This window comes from Rhyacophila brunnea, unplaced genomic scaffold, assembly GCF_057557595.1.
Source record: "Rhyacophila brunnea isolate RB1 unplaced genomic scaffold, BYU_Rbru_1.0 scaffold_11, whole genome shotgun sequence".
Taxonomy (NCBI): Eukaryota; Metazoa; Arthropoda; class Insecta; order Trichoptera; family Rhyacophilidae; genus Rhyacophila; species Rhyacophila brunnea.
Window position 1 is genome coordinate 40,915,835 of NW_028232763.1, and position 26,646 is coordinate 40,942,480.

The 26,646-nt window shown below is 34.6% G+C and overlaps 3 protein-coding genes across 3 annotated transcripts in view; 1 reads left to right on the forward strand and 2 right to left on the reverse strand.

Moving 5' to 3' along the window:
• Positions 1 to 26,646, reverse strand: part of LOC147078717 (uncharacterized) — an 869,452-nt gene that overhangs the window by 196,246 nt on the left and 646,560 nt on the right. The gene's annotated exons all lie outside the window — the stretch shown is intronic.
• Positions 4,723 to 8,691, reverse strand: eIF3k (eukaryotic translation initiation factor 3 subunit k). Its single transcript, XM_085960410.1, has 4 exons — positions 8,621 to 8,691; positions 8,246 to 8,465; positions 6,116 to 6,335; positions 4,723 to 4,953 (listed from the first exon to the last, which is right to left on the reverse strand). Exons 1-4 carry the CDS (start codon positions 8,671 to 8,673, stop codon positions 4,799 to 4,801), a joined length of 648 nt encoding a protein of 215 aa, XP_085816536.1. The 5' UTR covers positions 8,674 to 8,691; the 3' UTR covers positions 4,723 to 4,798.
• On the forward strand, positions 12,802 to 22,539 carry LOC147078721 (uncharacterized). The gene is made up of 5 exons (XM_085960407.1): positions 12,802 to 12,892; positions 13,020 to 13,077; positions 13,352 to 13,485; positions 13,675 to 13,845; positions 21,893 to 22,539. The coding sequence occupies exons 1-5, from the start codon at positions 12,878 to 12,880 to the stop codon at positions 22,409 to 22,411; spliced, it is 897 nt and encodes a 298-aa protein (XP_085816533.1). The 5' UTR covers positions 12,802 to 12,877; the 3' UTR covers positions 22,412 to 22,539.

A 26,646-nucleotide genomic window follows, 5' to 3' on the forward strand; every position in this document is an offset into this window, starting at 1 on the left:
ATAATGTTTTTTTTTTAAATAAAATCTCCGATGATTAGTGATTTTTGCCAAAAGATCGATTTAAATTAACGTGCGTACGACGCCGAGGTCGATTTCATACTAAATTATATTTGAATACGGAGCTCTTCAGCCGCCCCTTAACGACCCACATGCTCGTCGTAGGTCAAAATTGAGTTTTTATTGTATTTTCAAACCATGATCCTGGACACTCCTTAAACGTTGTAGATAATCTATTTATATAATATTGAAGCCTTATTATCCTTTATAGTTATTTTAAACATTTGATGACTGCATAAAGTATTTTTGTTACATAAAATAGTATTCTTTTAAACCTCTCGCTCTAATGTTTTAGAATATAGTCATATTTCGGTACATTAACTGTGCAGTGGTGCTAAGATTTTTTACATTTATTAATTTTTAAACGCATTTATAAAACCATTAGTATGATTTATGACGAGATAATTTTTGTAAAATATTCACGATAAAAAATTATATTGATAATCTCTGTGATCCCAAATTTGACAAGAATTAGGTATTTTATTTTTCAAAAAATCGGCAAGAATAACACATTTGAAGATGATTCTAAAGATACTTATTATAAGCTATATCTTTGACCATTCAAGTGTGATAAACATCTTATAAATAATGATTGCTTTATAATAATTATTGACCTAAGAATAAGGTAGTATTTTTTTGACATACGCCATTTCTTTTGTCATTCCCCAGTGGTTAAGCTACAACATACGGCCGTAGCCATAAATTGACGCGCGTGTTGAACATGTACCGTTTAAAAAATTTTTTTTTAAAAAATCGGTTAGGTACATGTTCAAACACGCGCGTTAACATAATTTTACTCCCTACTTTAATTATAGTTTGTCAATTTATGGCTACGGCCGTATGTTGTAGCTTAACCACTGGGGAATGCCAAAAGAAATGGCGTATTTCAAAAAAACACTACCTTATCCTTAGGTCAATAATTATTATAAAGCAATCATTATTCGTAGGATGTTTATCACACTTGAATGGTCAAAGACATAGCTTATAATAAGTATCTTTAGAATTATCTTCAAATGTGTTAATCTTGCCGATTTTTGAATAATAAAATGCCTAATTCTTGTCAAATTTGGGATCACAGAGATTAACAATATAATTTTTTATCTTGAATATTTTATAAAAATTATCTCGTCATAAATTATAATAATGGTTTTATAAATGCGTTTAAAAATTAATAAATGTAAAAAATTTTAACACCACTGCACAGTATGTACCGAAATATGACTATATTCTAAAACATTAGAGCGAGAGGTTTAAAAGAATACTATTTTATGTAACAAAAATACTTTATGCAGTCATCAAATGTTTACAATAAATATGAGGGATAATAAGGCTTCAAAATTATATAAATAAATTATCTACAACGTTTAAGGAGTGTCCAGGATCATGGTTTGAAAATACAATAAAAACTCAATTTTGACCTACGACGAGCATGTCCCCCCTTAAGCCGCTTTGACACGATCCAAGTTGACTTGGACCGAGCGCACTCGTACGAGACAGCTTCATACTAATTAGGTACTCCTATCCTAGCTACTCGGACCGTGTCCTACTCATCTGAGTTAGCTTGGATATGAGTAATTAGTATGAAGCTGTCTCGTACGTGTGCGCTCGGTCCAAGTCAACTTGGATCGTGTCAACGCAGCTTTAAAATGTTAAGCCAAAATACTCATAAGAATTTAACGAATTAAAACAGAAATATGTACATAAAGTTCACAAATTTAATAGATATGAGTTTTTCTCATTTTTCTCAAAACTACCTAAAATCGTTTTTCTCATAACTACCTAAAATCGTTTTAGGGGCTTTTGAAACTAGGCGCTTCATTTATCAGTGGCGAACAGGCGCGTAGGTACACAAGAGGTCCGAGCTCAGGAACAAAAAAATGCGATGTCAGGATATCATAACTGAGGATGATTTTCCTGTCAAAAAGCCCTCTCAACTGGTTGACCCACTCCGCTCAACATTCTACGACACGCAAGACCTGTGTCAGTGGAAGACCCGTAAAATTCATCCATCTGGGTCCTCCAATGTTTGCTTGAATATTCTGACATGGCATGTCTAAAAGACAAGACAGCGCAGACAACACAAACGGACACTAGTAATCCTAATAATTTCATTATTAGGTACTGTTAGGCTACGCATATTCATGCGACTGATTGCAATGATTCATAGGTAAGAACCCGTAATTATAGCTACAGGTCCGATATTTATCGTTAGACTCAAAGTGTGGAGTGTCTGGGTATGGGGTATGTATCTACCGCAAAAAGCACGGGGGTACGCGGTTGAAGTAACGAGAAGCTACAAGTAGTAGACGGGTTAATGCGGAAGTCAGTGGTACCTGGTATCAGTTGTTTTAACCCCGTCCTAAGCAATAATAAATTAAGGATAAATTTTTGAAATGGAAAACCCCCCCCTCCACCTTGAGGTGCAGGGAGCCCTGGGCCTCTTTTTATAATAATATATCTAATTGAATTTTATATTTATATATGTATAAATATAAAATTCAATTATATTATAAAATTAGGTTAAAATGTGTTTTTCGGTTATTTTGCCACCCCTGATTGGCGCGCCCCGAGAACCATTCCATCATTTGAGATACCAGTGGGTCTATTCTATACTTATCGACCACTAAAGTGATAAATATTGTCAAACTTATATTATAAACTTGTATTAGCGCTTATTGTAACAATTACAACCAACTTATTTTAATTGTTACAATAAGTGCTAATACTTTGATACAAACCTACCCTAAGTCTGATAATATTTATCACTTTATCACTTTAGTGGTCGAAGAGTATAGAATAGACCCAAAGATATGTATTAATTCAGAAATATGCATTTGTTAAATAATGTCACAACACATGATAATATAAAAATCTGTCCTACTAAACTTCTATCTTGTAAATTCTGATAGTCATATTTTATTACACTAAATAATTGTTCTTATAAAAATGTACAGGGGCGGGTCTAGCGGTAAGCGGACTAAGCGGCCGCGTGGGGCCCCGAGGTACCAAGGGGCACCCAGATCTTGAAATGTCTATAAAGAATTGTTTTACAGACGGATTTTGATAATTTCTGTGTTTGGGTGCAGTTCATCGTTTACTTTATTATGGTCTCGCTACTTAAGTCTTAGTTTCCGTACAATAAAAAAATGCACCGAATTTAATCATTTTTCCTGACATTGTGTGAATGTTGGTTCAGCAATAACCGAGAAAAATTGACTCACTATAGGTCTCCCGGCATTAGAATATAGAATAAAGATAGTGGTGGGTCCATTCATGTCCAGCGACATATTTCAATCGGTAAACACTTACCGCGAACATCTCCAGTATTTTAATAATTTGTATTGATGGATATTTACAAAGAGGACATTGACGTTTGTACTTTTGAAGATGAATTTGACCATTTTTTTAATATTTCTTAAAGAAAACAAGCATGTAAAAAAATATTTGAGAAGTACTGTGGGAGAAGAAAGATTAAATAGTTTGGCCATTTTGTATAGGTATAGAGCAAGAAATTTTAAACCGAATTGTCACTGCCAAAATAATTGACGAATTTGCAAGAAATAAAGAGACTAAAATTTATTTAAAAAATATCTTTTTTTTACCTTTGTTATATTTTATGTTAATAAATTAATGAGAGATCCTATGTATAAAACTTTTATTTTTCTAGCTTGAATTTGGGGGCCCCGAAATTTTTACCGCTCAGGGCCTCCACTTGACTTGATCCGCCCCTGGTTATGTAGGTATTGTGGTTCCACAGTAACTACCATATATTTGAAAATATTTAAGATTTTAACCAAACCAGCTGTTAACATAAATAGCTCAGATATCGAGGTATGTATGTGCCCAAGTTGTATAATAATAATAGTATCTATCTATGGCAGAAGTTTTACAAATTTGAAAGATTGATATTAATATATTCCACATTTAGTTCTGATTAGATTTGAGTTCGATTTTAATAAGAGTTTTTTGCATAAATAAAAAATACTTTTATTTCTATTTTAGTTTTTGTGAAAAATTTATGCATATAGTGACATCAATTGGCGAAAATAATAAATGACAGCCCTAGCGGTAATGCAGTTTACTGCATTTTCATTTGATTTAAAAACAAAGAGTCTTGCTTTCACTTTTTATTATTTTCATTTGTTTCGAACAAATGAGACACTTTTTCACTTGTTCCTATTGATTCAATTAAACATGAATATTCTTCCACACAATTTAAGTTTTAATTAGTAGGTAGTAACTAAAGAACACTACAGTAAAACCTCGTTAATACAAATTCCACGGGACCGAAAATCGAATTACGAATTATGAAATGTATGGGGGGGGAAATATTAAAAATTTTTTTTTTTGATTTTCATCAATATTGTTTACGATCATAGATGTGCCTATCAAATTTCCGGTTCCGTGTGTGTTTAATGGGTCGTAAAATGTCAGGATTACTTTTAATACCTTCTTAAAATAAGTAAGTAATTTATGATGTTTTAAGAAAAGTCTATCACAATTTTCAATGACTGGCTCATGAAATAGTGTACTTTATTATGATTTATTGAATATTTTTATATTTCAAGGTACTTTTTTTTGCGAAAATTTCGAATTACGGCGAATTTCGAATTATCCTTGTTCTTATTAACGAGGTTTTACTGTACAAGGAAAAATACACAGAGATATTCTTATTTCGCTTTTATTTTGTTGGTATTTATTACAAAAAATTTGAATTCATCATAAAATTAAACAAAAAAAATTAAAGGCATGATGCCATCAACGGTGCTAAATTATCGAAATCAATCTTTTCTGTAATATTTTTAGTTTTGATGTTTTCATCCTGAGAAGCGATGAAGATTAGATCGCCGTCATCTCTCCAACCGTACTTCTTCACCCAGTGCTTTAGAGTAGGATCTGAAACAATCGAATAAAAATTATGCCAACAGTTGATCGATGTGTATGTACTGACATTTTGGCATCGAAAATATATTGACTTCTTGAGTGAAAACAGTCTCTCGAGAAACAGGAATTTCGAAAATTTCTCTATAAAATATTATCATGAAACGAGAATACAAAATATTCACAATTTCTCAAGAATTCTCAATGACAACTTCTAATCATGTCATACTATCTTGTGCCCGGAGGCTGTAGGTATTTGAGCCTATCATTTTTACCAGAAATATCCATATGTGAAAACAAATGTATGTAATCATATCTTAATATGTATCGCCCATGTGATATAGTTTTAACTTTGTAAATTTTGATCTTTTTACACTGATGTAATTTTTGTACACAAATATTATTTTGCATGTGGCGGATTCTGTCCTAGCGGTGTATTGGGAAGAAGCTTGACTCAATAAAGGTTGTAAATATTTATTTTAGTGATTTTTTTTTAAATCTATTTTTGAAAAGAAAAATACAATATGTTCAGTAAATTTTATCAGTAAAATATTGAAGATGAAATAAAATTCAAATTCTCATAAATATAGCTGTTTGAGGACTTTTTTCAGTCACTACAACATTCCTTCAACAGGCAGCCTTCGCCACTGGCTGCCGGAACCACCCAACAGTGCATAAGGCATCTAAAGGTTGATAAGATAATTAAAATGGGCATATTTTTTAATTTGAAAATACATTATGATAAAGAAAAGAAACGAACATTATATTCAAACATTTACACTTGAAATACAAAAAACAATTACCATAAATATTGAATTGAAGAATAATATACCTATTTTTTATTAGCTAATTAATTCTACACAAGAAAAATAATTGAAATTGGCATATAAGCATCTATTTCTATGTTGTAATTAATTAATTCCATGAAGCCTATAATATAAATATTGGCAATTCGACATAACTATTTCCAATGAAAATATGTAACAATTTCATAGGATCCGTTAGTTCTACATAGTGTAATTTTCTCATTCACTGGCTATATTATTTGCAATGAGAGTATCTATACGAGCTTGTCAATAATAGCCCAAATATTTAATCCATAAGGTTTATTATTTCACAAATTAAAATTGAATGAATGTTAACTATTATAAAATTCACAAAGCGATTGGTTTCATACCGTCAATTCCTCCCAAAAGATTAGCCAAATTAGGTTTATCTATGGTCTGGAATGTGATGCCGACAACGTGGCACACGAACTTCCTGATTGAGTCGTGGAAGCCGGCGATTTTGTTGCACAGCTCCGGCATCTGGTGGACTCTGTTCCAGAACTGGGCGAAGTCGCACTGCTCCAAAATATCGGCCAGATATTTAATCTGGCTTATGGTTTCTTCTTCTGACTGAAATAAATCAAGATTATCTCATTGCAGTAAACTTTCCTGCGAATTCATTCTAGCGGGCACATTTTTTGTAAAAGCTAAATTTCTATTATTAAAAAGGCCCTCCAGACAGAAATGACTGTAAAAACTAATGTCGGCCGCCATTGTCATATTTGCTTCTGTCATCGATAGGTCGAATTATGTCATTAGTAACTTGTTGACAGCGGAGCATTTAATTACTATTTGATTACCGCATTTAAAAAACATGCTAATTATACATAGTGTACAACAGGTGTACCATCCCTGTGGAAAGGATTAATGGTAATTAAGTACAATAATTTATAATTGTATTACAGTGCACTGTATCACTGAGGAAGCAGACAATACGTCAAATGATGCTGGATGCGGCGTCAAAGACCAGGCAGCGAACGCGGGATGCCTGCACCAAGTACAGACACACACATTTGCTATTTCCTAATGTTCAATGGCGATTGGAGGTAACCAGTTTGACTCCTGACCATCGCACCAGTCAATTCTTGACTGGGCACGGTGGATTCGCTGCCAAGCTCTTTGGGTTAGGACTTGTCAGCCGACCGGCATGTCCATGTGGCTGAGAACTACAGAATGCAAACCACATCCTCTCGGAATGTCCAAGAATGTGCTCCGAAAGGAAAGAGATACTAAAATTGGTCCAACCGGCTGTTGGGCCCATCGGGCTAGATATTTGTGGCATTGAAAAATCCAATGGCAGTAGATGGTTTTTTCCATAACCTTGCTCCATTGTTGGCGTTGCCCCATAAGTTTTTGTTTTTTTCTGGGTTACAGTAGGTTGTCTAATCTCGATTAGAATATGTGAACGGATTGGTTCCATCAAACAACATTGTTTCAATTGGTTCTGTCATTGATAGATTGAATTGAATCATGTCTATTATTGATAATGATTTTTTTTTGTTTTATATCACGTAAACTGGTGTGTTATTATATTAATTATATTTATTATGATTTCTATATTTAAAAATGTGAATTATAAACTGTTTTTTTAGGTTTTTTCTATGATATGGAGTACTGTATATTTACCACAACTTTATCACACATTATATTGTATACGGTTATTAACCGGATCAGTGAGATATCTCATTTAATAATCCACGGCCGCCCCAAGACATCTCGCATATTTCGTTTGTACCTGATTATTCCGTCTAATTAAATAATTTAAAAATAGAACACATATGTACTGACATCTATCTGAACCATCTTAAAACATTTTATCATATTTGCAGTTGATTTCAATATGCCTACAAATTTCATGAATTTTGTTTCAACTGATATTTTAGAGATGTCATAATACAGGTTTGTACCAAAATGTTTACAGTCTGCGGTCTTTGAAAATATAGCATTAGGTACATTATAATAATATAATTGTCTGATAATTATAATCTTAATCTGTTTAGCATAAGGTCCTAGTGTTGATTTTGGCACTACTGACTGGTTCTCCGCCATCGCATGCCGCCATTAACTGTCATACGTGATTTTTTTAAAGTATTGAAACAACGCAAGCTGCCTTTACGTTAATACGATTTGATCCCGATAATGTAGCATTGCGGCGAGCATAGACAATGGTTATTTAGCATTTTAAACAAGAGAATGATGCACAAACGTATGTAATTAAATAAAATTGACTATTTGACAATGTCAATTGTGATTGATCACAATTTGAATGGTAGTAAGTTATTATGAATCAAAAACAAAGCAGCTCATTACAATATTTTGTAATGTCAACCTTTTGCAATCGCATCTACATATCTCTTTGATAGTATAACTTTCATATCAAATGTTTCACTCAAAAGGCGATCAATTTTGAGATTTTGTTTGTTTGCTTTAACACCTTTAACACACCATTAAGGTATTGTTAAAATAAAATTGAAACATACGTGAGGTTCCGGCAGCAGGCACTTGCAGAGAGTGAAGTCTGTATGAGGAAAGTTGGTCAGAGCTTTCAATAGAATTTGACAGGCGATGTCCAAATTAAACATTGGCGGGTTGAATTGGTACAACTTCAAAACAGTTAGATTGGCCTCCAAGTCGTACGAGTTTTCGCGAGACTGGATCTCGACATATCGTTGTAACGTCGGTAAATTCTCCGGATTGTACCTGAAAACGAAACACATGGTAAATATTGAAAGGTTAGGAGTTGTTATGTTATCGCACGGCAGCTTATAGCACCCGGATTTTGTACATATTACAATTTCTAAATCAGCTCATCACGAGGTATTGTAGAGGCTTATTAAATTATAGTAAATACCGACCTGTCGATGCCTTTAAGCATCAAGGAAACAGTTTGTTTCATAGCTTCCGCCATTTTGTTGCTGAAATGACTGACGTTTCTTGTCGCACTTGTTGGGTTGCCAGGATATAAATGCTGACTGAAATAATAATTCCCACTTAAAATAGAGTATTGATGATCCCTTGTCTATACACGAACGACCAAGAAAGAAAAAACACGTTGCGTGATGTTTGCAGATTGTCAAATTTAATAACAAAAAAATAGTAAAAATGTTTGTAGGTACTAAGAAATATGTGCATGATTTCACTTTAATTGATAGTTTATTAATGGTTTAAATCGCATAATTAAATTGACCACAGATACCGTAACTAGATTCGAAATAAATAAAAAAAAATCAAGTCATCTATACAACATTTTTTAAGTAAATCAATGTTTTTTATATTAAATAAAAAATATATATAAAACTATGAATTATTATACAAAAATATTTTCGTTACCTCAAAGAATGAACTTATTGCCACAAGTACCGTACTTTGGGGGAATAGAGACGGGATTGATGCTTTGAGACAGTGGTGTTAGTTAATTAAGATGATTTTTGTAAACATCATTAATTTAACATTTCGTTACCTTACTTTAAAAGGGTTCTAACTGACATTTTGGCCTAAAATGACTTTTTGATGTGAACAGGTTCCATTAACCATTCATATACGTTCATTTCAGAGTCACCTATTAATTGTCAAATATGGGAATTAGCAGTATGCCGGAGTTCTATCTACATGTCTTTTTATATTGAAAATATGACCATTCCAAATTTCAAACGCTCATAGCTCAAAACATGGTTAAGTGAAATTAGAACCTTTTCAAAGTAAGGTAACGATTTGTTTCGAATGCCCTTCTACCTGATTCTGACAAAAAAATGGTGGTACTGTTCGGTTATACCGGAGGCAGCGGAAAACGCATTTTGAAAATAGCCGATAAACTGGATTATAGGTTGGGTTAGGTTAGGTTAGGTTAGGTTAGGTTAGGTTTGGTTAGGTTAACCTAACAAATAATCCAGTTTATCGGCTATTTTCAAAATGCCTTTTCCGCTGCCTCCGGTATAACCGAACAGTACCAAAATGGTATACTGTAGAGGTGAGTTGGAAATACTGTCACCAGTTTTTGTACTTAAGTTTCGGATGAAACTATCCATACTAAGTATTTGTGGCCCAATAAACTTGTTTCAAGAAACTTGAAACGTATTAGATGTTCGAATTCGAACGCATTCGATGATGTCATCGAAGTGACTCGCGTAATGCTGGTTGACTTTCAACGCTATTGATATTAAATGCGCGCGAGCGAGATATCATGATACACGTATGTCTAGCCGTGATATTATACTCAACTGTCATTGTTCTCCCTTTCTCCTCTGTTGTAAAGTTGGTATAGTGAAGGACAGAAATGGTCACTCGTTTTATAGTATACTATTTGAGTTCGCCTTAGTTTTAGTTTTAAGAGTTTTAAGTTTCAGTTGAGTATGAGACTTTATCGAGTTCCGTAGTTCGACGCAATATGGTATATGATCTCGCCGTCCGCTAGATAGTTCGTAGTCTTGCTACGTATGAAATCATCACACCTCGGCGTCGCGACTCGCGTATGTTTAGTATGCGACTGGTTTTAGTTTTAGTTTCAGTTGAGTAAGACATTTACATCGAGTTGACGTCAGTCGCAAGCCGGAATAGCGAAGTTCTGATAACGCTAACTGACTATGCGTTTATCTGGTTTTGTCACGTCGAGTTTCTCGATTTTTTAGTGTTATAATTGGAACTTATAAACATAAACTGAATTCAAATTGTATGCGTGATTGTATAAATGGATAATAATTATATTATACTTAATAAACAATTTGTGTAAAAATGGCTACTAAAAGGTTAAGTTTCGTGTGGAATCGTTCCAAAGAAATAGTTACAAATTATGCCATCTGTAATGTTTGTAAAATAAAAAATTCATACAAGTCAATGTCAAATTTGAAGAAACTTTTACAGCGCAAGCACCCAACTATTCATATTGAATTTGCCAGGCAAAATATAGCTCCACCTGTAAATGAAAATGCTTTACAGATAAATGAAACCAGTGCTTTTAATGCTCCAGTATTTTCTACTGAAACAGGAGTGACTAGTGCCATAGTTCCAGCTATACCTGTCTCGAAAATGGGACTTTCCGAAAAGCGGATGTATTTTTAACGATTCTATTATAGCCGATATTTCAAATACTAGTAAGTATTTTGGAACAAGTTTCGATACTAAGTATTTTTTAATACTGGTAGTAAGTATACTTAGTCTTCAAAATCGACCAGTTTTCCCACCTCTAGTGTACTGTATGTAAGGTTTTAAATTTAAAAAAATATTTTGTCTCTATTTACCCAGCTTTGTGTTGAATAGATGACAAGAGGGGTGAGTAGGGAATTGATGAATTTGATGATATAAATTAGAGAGTAGATAGGTAGGTACATAATACTAGGTTTTTATTCGATATTAACCTATTGGAGACAGATTTATTTGCGAAAAAAATTGGATCGCTTGCTGCAGAATTTCTTCATTGTGTTTTGTGTACATTTTTCCTCGAGGATCTAGCTTATAGACATGTGGCATTTTATCTAGTATATAATGTGATGAAAGGTTCTGGAAAAGAATACAAAAAAAATTAATAAACAATCATCGTTATTTAAATATAAATTTGTCTACATATAGTGTAATCTCTGTCTCTATTTCTCCACCGCTCCTATTCACCCCCTTCCCGATTGAGACGAATGAGAAAAAGATCCAAACATGCAACCAAAACGTTAAAATATATAGTATAAATATGCTTATGAATGTAGGAAATGAACTTATAGGTACACCAAAAAAAATTGAAGATCTTGGCATAAAAACATCAAATGTCCACTTTTTTCCATTTTCATTTTATTGCATTTCTATATTCCCTGTGTATGATTACATACAACTGTGCAAAGATATATAAAAAAAAATCATAAGTCCCTCAAATCTGCTCTCAAAAATATGCCACTTTTCTAAAAACCGCAATAGTCCAAGCATTTTTGTATGAAAATAGGAAAGGTCCAGTAGTTCTACACTTTTATCACCAGGCGGCGTTAGTAATGTCAGTATACATTCCATACAATTTAGTGTCTGAGCTGTCAAATTATCCTTGATACGTTTAATTATTGCTTTTTATAACGTTTTCTTATAATTTTTAAATATTTTATCATGGATATTACTAGCATAGACATCTGATACGTCTTGAAACAGAAAAATTAACAAAACCAAGCAACGTTTTTACCAAAACGGTGACTTTCATTATTGTTCAGTTGATAGTTCAGTTCAGTTGAATAAGATGGTATTGGATGCAATAAGGAAAATTCTTGGCCCTTCATTATAAAATCTAAAGAGACCGGAAAAAAAGATTTTTTTAATATCAAATATAGGTTAAAACTTTGGCATTTTTCGGTAAAAATTTGTAGGCTAGTTATAATGTACAGAATAGACCAGGCTAGTACGGGAGAAGTGCTTTGCGAACATTTCAGTACCACTTTGAAATAATTAATATTTCGTAACGTAACGTAATTAATATTTTCGAAAAATTATCAAGCGTTCCGGTTCGTAAAATCTTCCATTTCGAGCGCTGCACCACTTTGTGGTGCAGAGCATGAGATTCTCTTTCCCATGTGGTGGCTCCGCGCTCTGTCTAAAGCAGTGAAATCCACGCTAAGAATTAGTTTGCATGGCGTGGACTAGAGACGTTTTCGATACCTTAATCATTAATAATAACTCAGTTTGGGTTCGGTGACAAAACAGAACACGACAAAACAGAACATGACTCTGTGAACATCAAAGAGATTGAATCTCTTTGGTGAACATACACTCTGTGACACCCTGTGACACCCTGTGACACAGGACGCCAACATAAGAAACGGGTTTTTCGACATATATATGACCGATCGTCATAGAGTGTATTTGATGCATTAGCATATACATGCCGGCGCTCCATTGGCACGGATTAAAAAGTCCGCAGACCTGGGGTGCTCCACGCGAAAAAAAAGTCCGAAGACTGTAAATCGTCTGACTTGCGTGCCAATGGAGCGCCGGCATTAGAATCACTTGGCATATTTAACTAAAAAACGACAAAATTGCAATATGTGAGTTATATGCATTATATTTTTGTCTATGCTCATATGACAGCTGTTTACGATTTACCGCGCGAAAAGATATATTGAGTAAAATACTTTATCTACTATCTACATATTATGCAAAATACTTCGGTAAGTGAACATTTTTATTTCAGTTGTATTGTGTTATTGAACACATTTAATAATAAGGTGTTTTCCACTCATATGTTAAACTATCATTACAGTCTACATTACTAAAAGTGTAATTATTCCTTTGCAGGTTAGAATGTCGATAGCCAACAGAGTTCAGACGGAACATTTGATAGATTTCATGGAAAGTAAGTAACATTTTTATTCATTTTGGATAACTACCTACCTACCTACATTTTAAACATATCTCGTATACCTACTCGTAATGAATGCACCCTACAAAAATTATGCCAACATGTGGTAGCTACACAGTTCATCGAGATTTATAGCCTGTATCATTATTATTACTTTTTTGAGACTAAAAACCAAACCATAACCTGACACAACCTACTGAAACCCAAACTACCTACCTTAACCGCAATGACGATATGGAATACTATAAAATTACCCTATTTTCTTTAGGGCATCCTGAACTTGTCGGAGGAAGGCTTTCCAGCCAGCTCTCCTGCATCGACATGGAGAGGCTATGGAGAGGGGTCACGGAAGAATTGAATGCTTGTGGGGGTACCACTAAAACGCACCAACAGTGGAAAAAGGTGATGTACTATTTATTGCTAGTATCGGAAGAAATTATTATTGAATATAATATACTGTGTCAACAACCTACTTAATATTATTTTACAAACTATCTACTACAGCTCTTTTCATAAATTAAACCACGTCTTGGAACTAAATTGTCAGTAAAATTGTTGAAATTGAAAAATTAAAATTATTATTGTTTACAGGTATGGCAAGACATGAAGCGGGCCAAAAAAGTCGAAATCATCATTTCCCAGAGGCAGAAAGGAGGCCGGCCCTCTAGAATCCGGCTGTCTGCTCTTCAGGAGCGAGTTTTGGCTCTTATACAGCCAATCACGATCACTGGTGAGCAAGGTGGACAAAGGAGTGTCTCTAGGGTAGGTCATTCATAAAATTCTATATTGATTAACAGTATAAAAGGATTCATCCATCGCATGTTTACTTATGACAAAGAGATTGGACTCCTCCCCCAGAGGTAGCACACAAATGTAAGTGTGTACTCGTTTTGTGATTGAAAGTTCTACCTCTCTGAAATTAGGTACACTTTGCTGCAAATGGGCCATACTCGGACAAAAAAACGCCCCACTGAGTATTTTTTTTTATCAACACAAGCTTACAACCAATTTATGATAAACATATTTTCATTATAAAAAGTTCCCGCAATAAAAACTTTATTAGGATTCTGGGTAAGAAAAAATAATGCAAATGGATGTAAGTATTTTATTTTTAATAACACAAAAAACACAATAATATTATGAAAAATTATACACAAATCAGTTAAATAGCAAATGGTTAAATATTGGAATAAGAAATATGGTCTTGTTTTTACATATTGTTCTATATAAAATAACATAGCATTTTTGTTTAGATAAAACGGTTAAATAAAAAACACAAATATTTACAGTTACTTAATTACAAACAAAAAAAAAGTTTATTATATTACCTACCTATTTACACATGTGTATTTTGAAAATATTTTATGAAATAAAAATATAACATGGGTTCGTTTTTGACATATTGTGTATAAAATTACTTGGTTATATAAATCTATTAGACACAAAATACAGGTAGGTATGTTGAAAATTTGATTATATAGTTAATTACAATATTTTATCTATTTAACATAATATTATTATCAGAGAAGCCCTGCATATATAATATGAATTCATACAAAAAAATCGATTATTTAAAACGAAAATGGTTTTATTTGAAATATAATGTATGAAAGTCAGCGTTGAGAAAATAATATTTTGAAAAACTATTGATTCCTAAGTATAATTAATCTATTAAAATATTGTCTAATATGGTTGATTGGTTGCTCTGCATTTTTCGCTAAATAATGATATCTTATTTCTAAATATTTTTTTGAAACTAGTTTCATTAAATTTGTGACATGGTTTGTTAATGGCGAAGTATCATACATGTGATTATCTAATTCTCTAAAAATACAGTTGCTATTAACAAAATATTTTAAAAGTTTATTATTTAAATATTCTAAATTAAATTTTGGATGCATACGAATGCCTCCGCTTTGATGCAGGGCTTCTCTAAAGATTTTTTCACTGCGTGTACAAATGGAAATTACATCCATTGAGGGTTACACTAAGCCACCTCTATCTTTCGCAACGATCAACGACTCCATGAGATTCTCCCTGACACCTGTGATCGCTGACAGACACTTTTCACACTTAACCATTTTCCGCAAATGCCTGACAACGAATCCGGCAATATATGTTACGACTTCGTCGACATAGTTGCTTATATAAATTGAATCAAGAATATCGTCAAAATCAATATCTCCGGAACTGGAATTTATGTCCCCATCATCGCATATTCTAGCCCTAGATGATGAAGAGTTGATTATGCTGATAGGGTTGCTAGAGCAATTCAGAATTGATATGTGATTTAAAAGGAATGCAATTACCGGTGAAAGAAGCCTTGAGTTCAGCATTAATCAATATTTTTTTATAAGCTGATCTAAATTGACGAACTGTTAGGTTGTTGTTATACCCACCTTGCGCACGTATTTGTCCAAAAAATATTTCTATGTGATCCTGCGAAAACTTATACATAGTTAAATAAGTTAAATTAGAAAGTTGTGAAGTTATTGTATTACGATATAAAAATTCTAAACTTTTTATACAACATTGAAATCCTAAGAAACCTGTTTTTTTGTTGCTATTAATGACCCTTTTCCCATTTATAAATTTAAGACCTCCAATGTAAACATATACTTCAGAGAGAAATGAAGAAATAGCAGGGTAATTCTCAGAACATACCGGCTTTTTCCACTTCCCCGAACAATTATTATTACTTCTGGAATTAAATATATCAAAAAGTTTATTCATATGTATAATGAATTTTACTGTCGGTTCACAATTAGCAAACTCTGGCAGCTCTAGTTGATAACCACAGAATTCTATAGCATCAGCTATAACAACTGAACAGCCAATCGAACTTTCATTTTTTGTTTAGTGTATTCTACGTGCGTTTTTTAAAAATTTATTTGCTAGGTGAAGCCCCTCACTGCTTTGTAATATTTGTAAATTAACAATTAAATCCCATTTAATAAGTCCCCCATTTGAATCTATTATAAGTTTTCTATCCCCCAAAGCATTTCGAATAAGTTTAATCATATGACAAGGATCTAAAATAACAACTATTTTTTGGTTATCAAAAACAAAATATGGTACAAAATTTTCTTCATCGAAACAACAACCCAACTGTTTGCCATTGTAATATTAGCAGGTGCACCATCAAACGTTAAAGATATTACATGTACATTGCATTCCTTTAAAATTTGAGGGCATTGTTTTACTAAAACTCCCTTCTGTTCCCCGGAAATCCCATTGATTGGAAAATATCCAAGTGGAAGTTTCCATGACTCGTTGACACAAACAACCATAAAAGTTAGTATCTCACGTGCAAGGGGTTTTTGATCTCCTTCAAAATTAGCACCAAAGTTAACGTATCCCATTTCTTTATCACCAACTCGTTCTAACTGTTTTCTGACACTCATCTCATCCATTATCAGGGAACAAACAAGAGGATGAGTGCTATTATCAGATTTGAGCATAACAGCTTCGATCGACTCCTGTGTAAATCCTGGATCGCAATTAACTTGTCTATACCATTTCGAAAGTGTTTTTTCATGCGGCAAACACGTGTTGAAAATTTGCTGTACATATCTATAAGCTGCAGGCGAATAACAATGTAATGTAATGGCAAATTTCCGAAGTTCCGCAGAATACTTTTTGTTAACCGGACTTTCTTGAGACTTGGTTAAGTATCTTATTAAAAAATCTTTGTTGGGATCGTTCATCGAAGACAACAATTCAATGCTTTCACCTAGAATATTTCCCTTTTTTTCTAATTCTCGAATAATATTATCTAAACTAGTGATTTTTAATGCCTGTCGACGATTTTTTTGACGAAGATTTTTTACTTTTGATCTTAATAAAGAAACTTTACGCTTTAACATAAACCGTCGAGGTGTACAGGGAGAACCAAATGAAGTTGCTGGTAGAGCGCTATTTTTCGATGTATCATCAGAGGTAACGTCAACATCCATCTTTTCCAGTGTTGGCGGGTTGTGAACCTTCGGCATTGACTGAAAGAAATACATGAATTTTATTTGCAAAATTTTCAAAAGGAACTTTAGGCAAGTTGTTATAAAGATATCATTTCATTAAACTATAGTAAAATGCACAAAGTGTTAACCGCACCTGAAGTACATTAATATAAAATATCGATGGTATTGAAGACTCTTTCAGCCGGATAATGTGACCGCCTCTGATGAAATCACTTTCCGAGAAATGCTTCCCACACAGTAATGAATATTTGGATGGCACCCAGCTCTCCCGCCCGACTGCATCAATCCACAATTTCCGAAGAACTTCATTTTTCGGAAATCTGAAATAATTTAATTTATATAACATTATAAAATTGCTACATATACTCCATTATGCCAGCGCTCCATTGGCGAGCCAAAAGTCCGACGACAATAAGTCTTCAGATTTTTCTACGTTCTGCTACTGGCCAACAGACGTTCAACGAAACGAGTATATAATTAATTTGACGAGTAAAACAGTCGACTTTGACAGCATAGATAATATACGTATATCTGACAGTTAAATCGTGATGGCGTTAAATGATACCGACGTTTTATGTTTTTTGGGTTATTGGGTGGCAGATAATGTAATAACGAAGCAAAGGGTACACAAATACTGGGTGAAACATTGGATAAGGAAACGAACGACATTATCCCACACTAATTTAATACGAGAATTGCGTTTGCAACCGAGCGATTTCCGCAATTATTTGCGAATGTCGGAGGATGTATACACAGAACTGTATAATTTGGTCTCCCCATTTATTAAAAAAAAAAATACTATGATGAGGGAAGCTATTTCTCCTCATGATAGATTATGTGCAACCCTGCGATTTTTGGCTGCCGGCGGAACATTCACTGACTTGCATTATAGAACTGCGATTGGAAGACAAACTCTGGGCAAGATAATTCCCGAAACTTGCCAAGTCATCATTGACGTTTTGAAAGGAGAATATTTCAAGGTGTGTATTATATTATACGTCATCTAATAAAGTTGGGCAAATTTACAAATATATCATTAACAAGTAGACATTGGTTGGTCTTATAAAGTGAACGTTTAGTGGATTGTTTTACCTATATAAATCATAGACGGCAACATCATAAGAATGGCAGACAAGATGCATTTGAGATAGGTATATATATAGTCACAAATAAGGCCATCGTTGACATGCTAAATATTCAATAGACCATTAGAATGCTGTACCTAGCCAGGACTCTCCATATAGGCTGTAAGCAAGCTGCTTAATTATTCCTGTTGAATGTATTGTAATACTAGTCATATTCTTCGAAAAGCAAGCATGGAATTTGATTTCTAAATGAGGCCACATAATAATATAGGTTTGCTAACATAGCTCAAATACTTACCATTTGTTGTATCGCTTAAGCTAAGGTTTATAGGCATAAAAACAAACAAAAAAACAAATATTTTTACAAGATATTTATTTATACAAAAAACATTAATTTATTATACCGGCTTTTGTACATTTTTGCTTAATATACGATAAACTGGTTGAGTATGAACAGTAGTTGCTGGCATTATTTTGTCACTTTGTCCCATAAAGGCAACTTCATGCATCAGCTTCTCGGCCAGCAATCTTTGTCCCTGTGACATCGATCGTAGTTTCATGGCCATCATTTTGCCAAAAACATCAAATTCATCTTCAGTCTTGCTTAGTTTGTCGGTGATTAATTCTAACACTTTGTTGGCGCTATCATTCGATTTTTTTCGTTTGAACGATGGGGGTTCTGGTGCTCTATTGAGATTCGACCTTAGAGTAGTCGACAACGTGGATGTTGAAGGCGAATATTCTATCTGTAAATAAAATGTTGATTATTTTTTGTTGCAGTTCCCTGATACGCACGAAGAAATGGAGACGATTGCAGAAGAATTTAATAGTAAATGGCAATTTCCAAATTGCCTGGGCGCAGTTGATGGGAAACACATTGCAATCGTGCCACCTGCAGGCGCCGGCTCCCACTTTTATAATTACAAACATTTCCACAGCATTGTTTTGATGGCGATTGCAAATGCTAATTATGAATTTATTTATGTTGATGTTGGAACAAATGGACGTATTTCTGATGGAGGCGTACTGAGAAAATCTGATTTTTTCAAACGTTTAGACGAAGGCAGATTAAAAATACCTGCACCAAAAAAACCTACTGCTAATTCTGATGCACTGCCATTTGTTTATATTGGCGATGAAGCCTTTGCATTACGTAACGATTTCATAAAGCCGTATTCACAAAGGCAATTAAATCACAGTAAAAGAATATATAATTATCGGACATGCAGAGCCAGGCGAATTATAGAAAATGTTTTTGGCATTTTAGCTGCTAGATTCCGCATTTTTCAAGCTCCAATAAACATGAAAATTGAAAATATCAATACAGTTGTATTAACTTGCTGTGTGCTGCACAACTTTCTTCGTCGCAAATCAACACATACTTATACTCCTTCTCATGACCTTGATAGGGAAAATCCTGAGACAGGTTTAATAGAGCTCGGACTGAGGTCACAGGACACCTTAGCGCCTTTGGAAGCAACGACTAATCGGAACTCGACTGCCAATGCTAAGAAAGCGCGAGGAGATTTCGAAAAATATTTTAATACTACCGGGGCTGTCACATGGCAAGAAAGTATGATAAGCAATAGATAAATTAAACCAATGTAACAATTTAGTTAAAATGTTTTACCTCAATACAATCTTCGTTGTTTAACGAGTTGGAGTAACTCTCATCAGGAGACATGTTTTCCAAATCGTCCATCATGCTGGATATTGAGCTCGATTCTGTAAAACAAAATGTAAATTGTTAAAATACAACATAATACTCAAACTTGTTTTTTATTATCTCTCCCCTAAGTACCCATTCCTTCATACGGTTAATATTGATATTGGTATAATTGGTGTAATCCAGTATATCGGGTATTTTCAAAATGTGTTTTCCGCTGTATTCCTCATAACCAAACTGTACCATTAATTTTGATTGATGATTGACGATTTATTGATTGTCTCTGAAGGAACCTAACTCGAGCGATTTTTGATTTTATGATCATTTCTTTTCTTCTTCTTTCGACCATGTCCGATCATAATATGGACCTCCACGGAGTGGAGGTTTGTATTGACAGATTTTGTTTTTACGAGAAATGGATGTCAGCCACTTGCTCAACATATTAGGTCCATACTCTGACTCATACACAAATTGAAATTCAATGTGTACTTGTCAGACCCAGGATTTGAACCTGGGACCCGACCACGACTCAATAAGCCGCGCTTCCACCGCCATGATCGTACCTATATATTATTATTTCTTACCTACCTCAGCAAAGAATAAATAATTTTATTGTGACTAGAAATGATTCATAGCTGTATGTTTTAATTGCTTAATAGTAGCTAATCTAATGCGATGTCACTTTCAGAGCTAGGTACGACAATTTCATAATCTGCACGTGTATAATAAATAGCTTTAAAGCATTCCTACGTACCTTCCATTTGGTCGTTCAAGAACTCCAAATTTTTATAGTACCACAGTTTGGGTAGATAAACTGCGTCTGTGCCGGCTCCGTTTCGATATGATGTCCTTACTTTATTTCTCTCCTTTCTGTAACCCGACCTCAATGTCTGTATTTTCTTTTTAACATCGTCGACCCTTGCCTGCGGCTCCACCTTGATTAAAATCTCCAAAAGTTCCGCATACGCCAAGGACTTGGCATCACGATTCTTGTATAGTGGGCTGGTCGTCTTCCACAACGATGGGTTGTCTTTAAAACAATTAATAAAATCTTCCAAGAAACTTTTCGAATGCACTCGTAGATCTACCATTGTTGTTATCGATGTGAGATGTCCGAACACTTTGAATGACAGTAAAATAATGATGGCGCTGTCGTCCGTCGGCATAGATATAAATAATGTGACGGTAAAGCGTGGTGAACGTACGAATTTCAGCGGCTCGGCGAGTAAAATATCAAACATGTTTGAAATCCAACGAGCCTGGTCTGCGGATTAAAAAGTCCGCAGACCTGGGGTGCTCCACGCGAAAAAAAAGTCCGAAGACTGTAAATCGTCTGACTTGCGTGCCAATGGAGCGCCGGCATTACATACTTCATATAAATACAATTTTTTGTTTGGTATTCTTAAAAATATATTTAACTCTGAAATGAAATATAAAATCTATGTAAATAAAGAATGTCATTAACTAGCACTAACAGTTTTTACTTTGAAAAACACATCGTATATTTTGGGTTCAAAATAATATTATGCATACGGCCCTGGATTTTTCGCAATAAACAACCATTTGACGTTTGATGTAAAAGTGTGAATTGTTATTGTAAAAGATCTTTTAGGAAAAACTATCAATGTATAAATAATTAATAGTATGCATATTGTTCCGAAATGCTGTTACTCATTTGTATTCTTCCATTAATAAACATTTTTTTACCGAATAATAACGTATAGTAATACAACACTTATTTGTCAATAAACGTAGAGAAAAATGTAATATTATTATTATAAATACCTGTGAAAAGATACGCCGGAATTTCTCTTGGCTTTGCATCCTATTACACTGCAAGAGGCCATGGTTTTTTTACTTAAAATGTCGACGAAAATATCTTACTTCTTTCAACATCGAGAGAATAACAATATTATATCCACCATGTTGTTTTACCACACGAACTTGAAGTACTAGCTCCAGAATACCAACATTACCAACTGTCTTTCTCCGATTCGTATTTTTTAGTACATAAATGAAGGCGTGTTCCCTCTCCAGTCTTTCTATATCTTTGACTTATGATGATTACATTTAATTCACAGATACCTCGTGATGTTTTGGCACATATTGGTGCCGTTGAGTACCCCGGCAACAGCATGCAGAGAGTGCACCCCGCAACTCCTCCTTCAAAAACAGAAGACCAGCCGGAGTCAACATGTAGTATGACATATTCCGAGACATCATCAGATGCAGACATGATGATGGAAACCCCCGAATGTGCAATCTCTGCGACACCACGGGTGACAGCTGGAATTGTTGCACAGGAAGACAGTGCTGCCTTCAGAGGAGCCCATACTGTTACGCGTGAAGGCAGTGCTGTCGTCCCAGCAACAGTGAGAGCCCGCACTGTCCGAGTCCGGCTCCCGTTGTCCCAAAATTCTGTGGCAACGCAGACGATGGGTCCGGTGCCCCTGGTGAATACCATCCTAGAGTTGCTAGCCCACAACATTGCTGCGCTCAGGTCAGAGATTGTGGCACTCAACGTTGCTACCAGGTCAGAGTTGAGCACACAAATGTTATTGCTCAGTGCAAAAATCGACAATCTGGGCAATGCACCGTAATCACTCCTTTGGGGGGGTGGTTGTCGCTATTTCGGGGGTTTCACTGAATCATAATTATTACCGTGTTGAGCCAAATATAAAATAAGAGTTTACAGCATCATGTATCTCAATATAAGTGATCCCATCTTTTATCAGATTTAATTTATATAGCGATTTTACGTTTGTTCACTTGTAACATTTTAAACCATGCATGTTTTCACCTGTTTATAAGCAACTGTGAAACATTATTTTATATTTGTCAACATTTTTTTTATGTAAATACCAAAAGAATTCCATTTCAAAGTAGGTATACATTCATGTCAATATTCTTACATTTCCATAACTTTGAATGCCTTAAACCAATAATTATTTGTTTACTTCTGTTTGAATGCAATGATTTATTGAAATGGAATTATTTAGTGAGTATTTATGAGTGTCTGCATCTGTGATGTCTTTCATAGTGTATCTTGTTTGTTATTATTGGTATTTTGAAAATTTGCAAATTTTATGCAAATCTATATTAATTTTTTTCTTCTTTTTTCTTTATTTGGTAGCAATTGAGCTCTTCTCTGAATGGAAGGTTATTCTGCTTTACAATGGTTTACAAAAGTATACATACACTTTTTTTAACTACAGACATAAATAGTTACATTATTAATAATACAGAATTACATTTTTGTTCACTCTCCGGAGATAGATCCAAACCCAGTTTAAATAGATTATTTTTAATTGTTTCTAGTGCACATTCCATTATATTTTTATTCTGATTGGGGTCTTTAGTTTTAGGGAACAAAGATATATCCGCAAATTGGGAGACTGTTATAGCTTTCGGTATATTGCGAACAATGTGGCTAACGTATATAATGTAAAATAGTGGACTTAAACTCGTTGAGGAACGCCTTTATATAGTGTCCTTGGGAGGTCTATGTTTGAATTGGTAGATTAATCTCTCGTAGATAAGAAAAAAACAGAATTTAACGAGTTTAATGGGGCACCCTATTTGTGCCAATATTTCAACGAGAATATCTGATTGAATGTTATTGAAGGCTCCAATCACGTCCAAAAAAATACCTAGCGTATGTTTTTTTATCTTTAAACGATTCTTCAATGTACATTGCAACATTTGTTAGGTTATAGGATATATTAGGAGGATATATTAGGAAAAACCTTTCCTGAATCCGGTTTGTGTATCTGGGATAGTTCTTTCTCTTTCCAGCCATCAGCGAAATCTATTTGCAACCATGATTTCTAAGATTTTGCAGACACATGAGGTCAGTGCAATAGGTCTTAAGCTATCCGAATTAGGTTTATTAATAAAATGTATAAATATGCTTTTCCATTAGTCAGGGAATTCCATGCTATGAAACATGAGGTTAAAAATGTCAAGAAATATATGTTTTATTGGAGTGGGAAGCATATCAATAACTTAACACGTTATCCCGTCCGTTCCAGGTGCGGAATTAAGTTGACGAGAATTTAATGCTATGTTGAATTCTATGAAACTAAAGTGAGTGTCGAATAGCGTGTTATTTTTGGTAACAGGGAAAATGTTAGGGTTACTTGGAACCCACGGTGGGCATAGTTTTTCAAGAGCAGCTTCAATTTTCTCTTTTGCATATTTTGTTCAATACTATCGAGTCTAATTTTTATCCATTTGATTTTTAAATTTTTCGCTTAATTGATGGTCTCTGCAAATTTTCGAAAACAGTTTCTCTTTTTCTTTTTAAAGGTTTTTTTAGCTATGGCAGCATTCTTTTTGTATTCAATTAAGTCTTTAAAATCTACGGTAAATTCCCATTTTTTTAGGCAGCTTTTCTTTTTCTCTTTACCTTATCACACTCTGAATCTCACCATTCTACTGGATTGCTATGGTGAAATTGGGGATTTTTCCCTTTTTTTGGGGGTGCAGTCTTTGACTGCTTGTGTGATTTTTTTAATGAGGAATTTATACTGCGAGACTGAACTTGAGCTAAGAAAAGAATCTGATCTGAATTCATTAATATTTTCCACCATGGTATTTTTAAATTTAACCCAATTGGTTTTTTTGGTCTGCAACTTGAAAGTCTTTTTGAAATAAATTGCTCTTTGTACAGATAAGTTAATAAGCACTGGATGGTGATCCGACCCCCAGGGGTCTTCATCTATATTTAATACAATCTGTTGTAGAAGATTAGGAGAAGCAAAAGCTAAATCAATATTTGATTTTGTACCTCGTCGCAGATCAATACGGGTTTTAGTATTATTATTTATTAAAATTAAGTCATAATCAGCTGAAGTGTAGATGATTCTAGAACCATTAATATCATTTCTATTGCAATTCCACGCGACGTGGGCATTGAAGTCTCCTACCAATATGGTTTTATCATCCAATAGGGTATTGCTAAAAACTTGATCCCATTCCTGAAGCAACAAATCTGTATTATTTCCGCTATTGCTAGGGGGCCTATAAACTGCAATGATATTAATTTTATCTTTAAGGTTAGTCAATGTAATGCCCAAAACTTCAGTAGATATGTTCGGAATGATGAGGTTATTAATAGCTTTGTAAGCTATAGTATTTCTAATAATGAAAATTATACCTCCCCCTCTGGCATACGTTCTGTCTCACCGAAGCACCATAAAACCTGGAAAGTTAATAACCATGTGAGAAATGGTGTCGTTTAACCATGTTGCCACGCCTATAAATATGTCAATTTCCTTCAGCATCTCTCTAAGCTCCTCTAGTCTATTAAGAATACTTCTTGTATTCCAGAAAACAATACGTTTATCAGCTTGAGTAAATTGGCTATCTTTGTTGCTGGAATTGTGCATTATGTTTTTGAGTATTATTCCTCTCGTCCATCCAGCGAACTAACATCTTCACTAGAGGCTTTCAATTGTGGATTACATAGTCTTTTCTTAATTCTTGTTATGCGGCTTTTCTTTTAAATAACTGTAAATTTCCGTGAGCATGTTATTTAGAGCTTCTATATCCGTAGTGAATTCATTTACAATTATTTCAGTATTGTGATTTCCATGTGTTTTCACAAGGAAATTGAGTAAGGTTTCATAGTTCATGGGAAATCTATGATGGTTACTTTCAACATGTTCCTTGGCAGGTAGCAACAGTTCATTTGTGTCCTCAGTGGATACATGTTTGGATTTTTTGGGTTTTTGTTGGAGTGCAGGAATGCGTGTGATTGCATTCCTTTTCACTGTATCTTCAAAATCAAAGTCTGCACTGCTGTCAGTTGAACTGGTCAACGGCCTTTTTGAACCGATTGGCGGAGCCTCGTTGATAATAGAGCTGTCCGACTCCACATCTGTGGCAAGTTCATCCTCATGAAGCGTATTTTCTCTTTCTAACGAAAGAGAGGTTAACACCTTTGGTAAATTGAGAGAGTCAGGCAATTGTACAGTGTGAGGTTCATTATTTCCAGTCGTTTTAGAATATTTGGCCGGATGGCACTCTTCTTTGCATATAAAACATTGTCACCGGCCTTTCGTTGGTGAGACGAATTTGGCGGGCCGTGACACTGGGCTTAGGCCAAGAGTGAGGGGCAGGAGACTGAAACACACGGATTGTTAGGTCGACGTTTATTAATAATAATACATAATTGACTGATATATATAAGAGATTTGACAATGAAATTAAATTCCCTCCACCAAACCCGCCCCGTACCACCCTCGGTCTTAATCGAGAGTATCACAGGACCCGTCAATTGGTGATGTGAAGCATCTAAGAATTGGCCTGGGAGTGTCCTGGGAGAAGATGCCCAAGACTTAGGTTGCTACGCTCAAAGTGAGCTCTGACTGAGTTTACTCTAATGCAAAGTGCCAGGGAGAGAAAAAGCACATGAAAATTACTAAAAAGAAAGTGAAGCTACTTGTTTATTAAATCAAAGAACGAAGCTAATCATACAGGCAGCAAAATTTATGTGAAGAGATCTTCACGCCCGTAGTAAGACGCCGCAAATTTTTTGAAAGCAAGATAATTGGCCTTAGTAGCAACCAGGTCGGACGGGCCGATGGGTCCAACAGCTGGTTGGACCGACCTGAGCATTTCCTCCCGTTCGGAGCACATACTTAGACACTCCCATAGAATGTGGTTGGCATCCTGTATTTCCCCTCCGCATGGACATGTCGTACGGCTTACAAGTCCAAGCTCGAAGAGCTTGCCAGCGAATCCACCATGACCAGTCACAAATTGACTGGTGTAATGGTCTGGAGTCAGATATTTGGTTATCTCCATTCGCCACTGTATGTCTGGAAAAAAC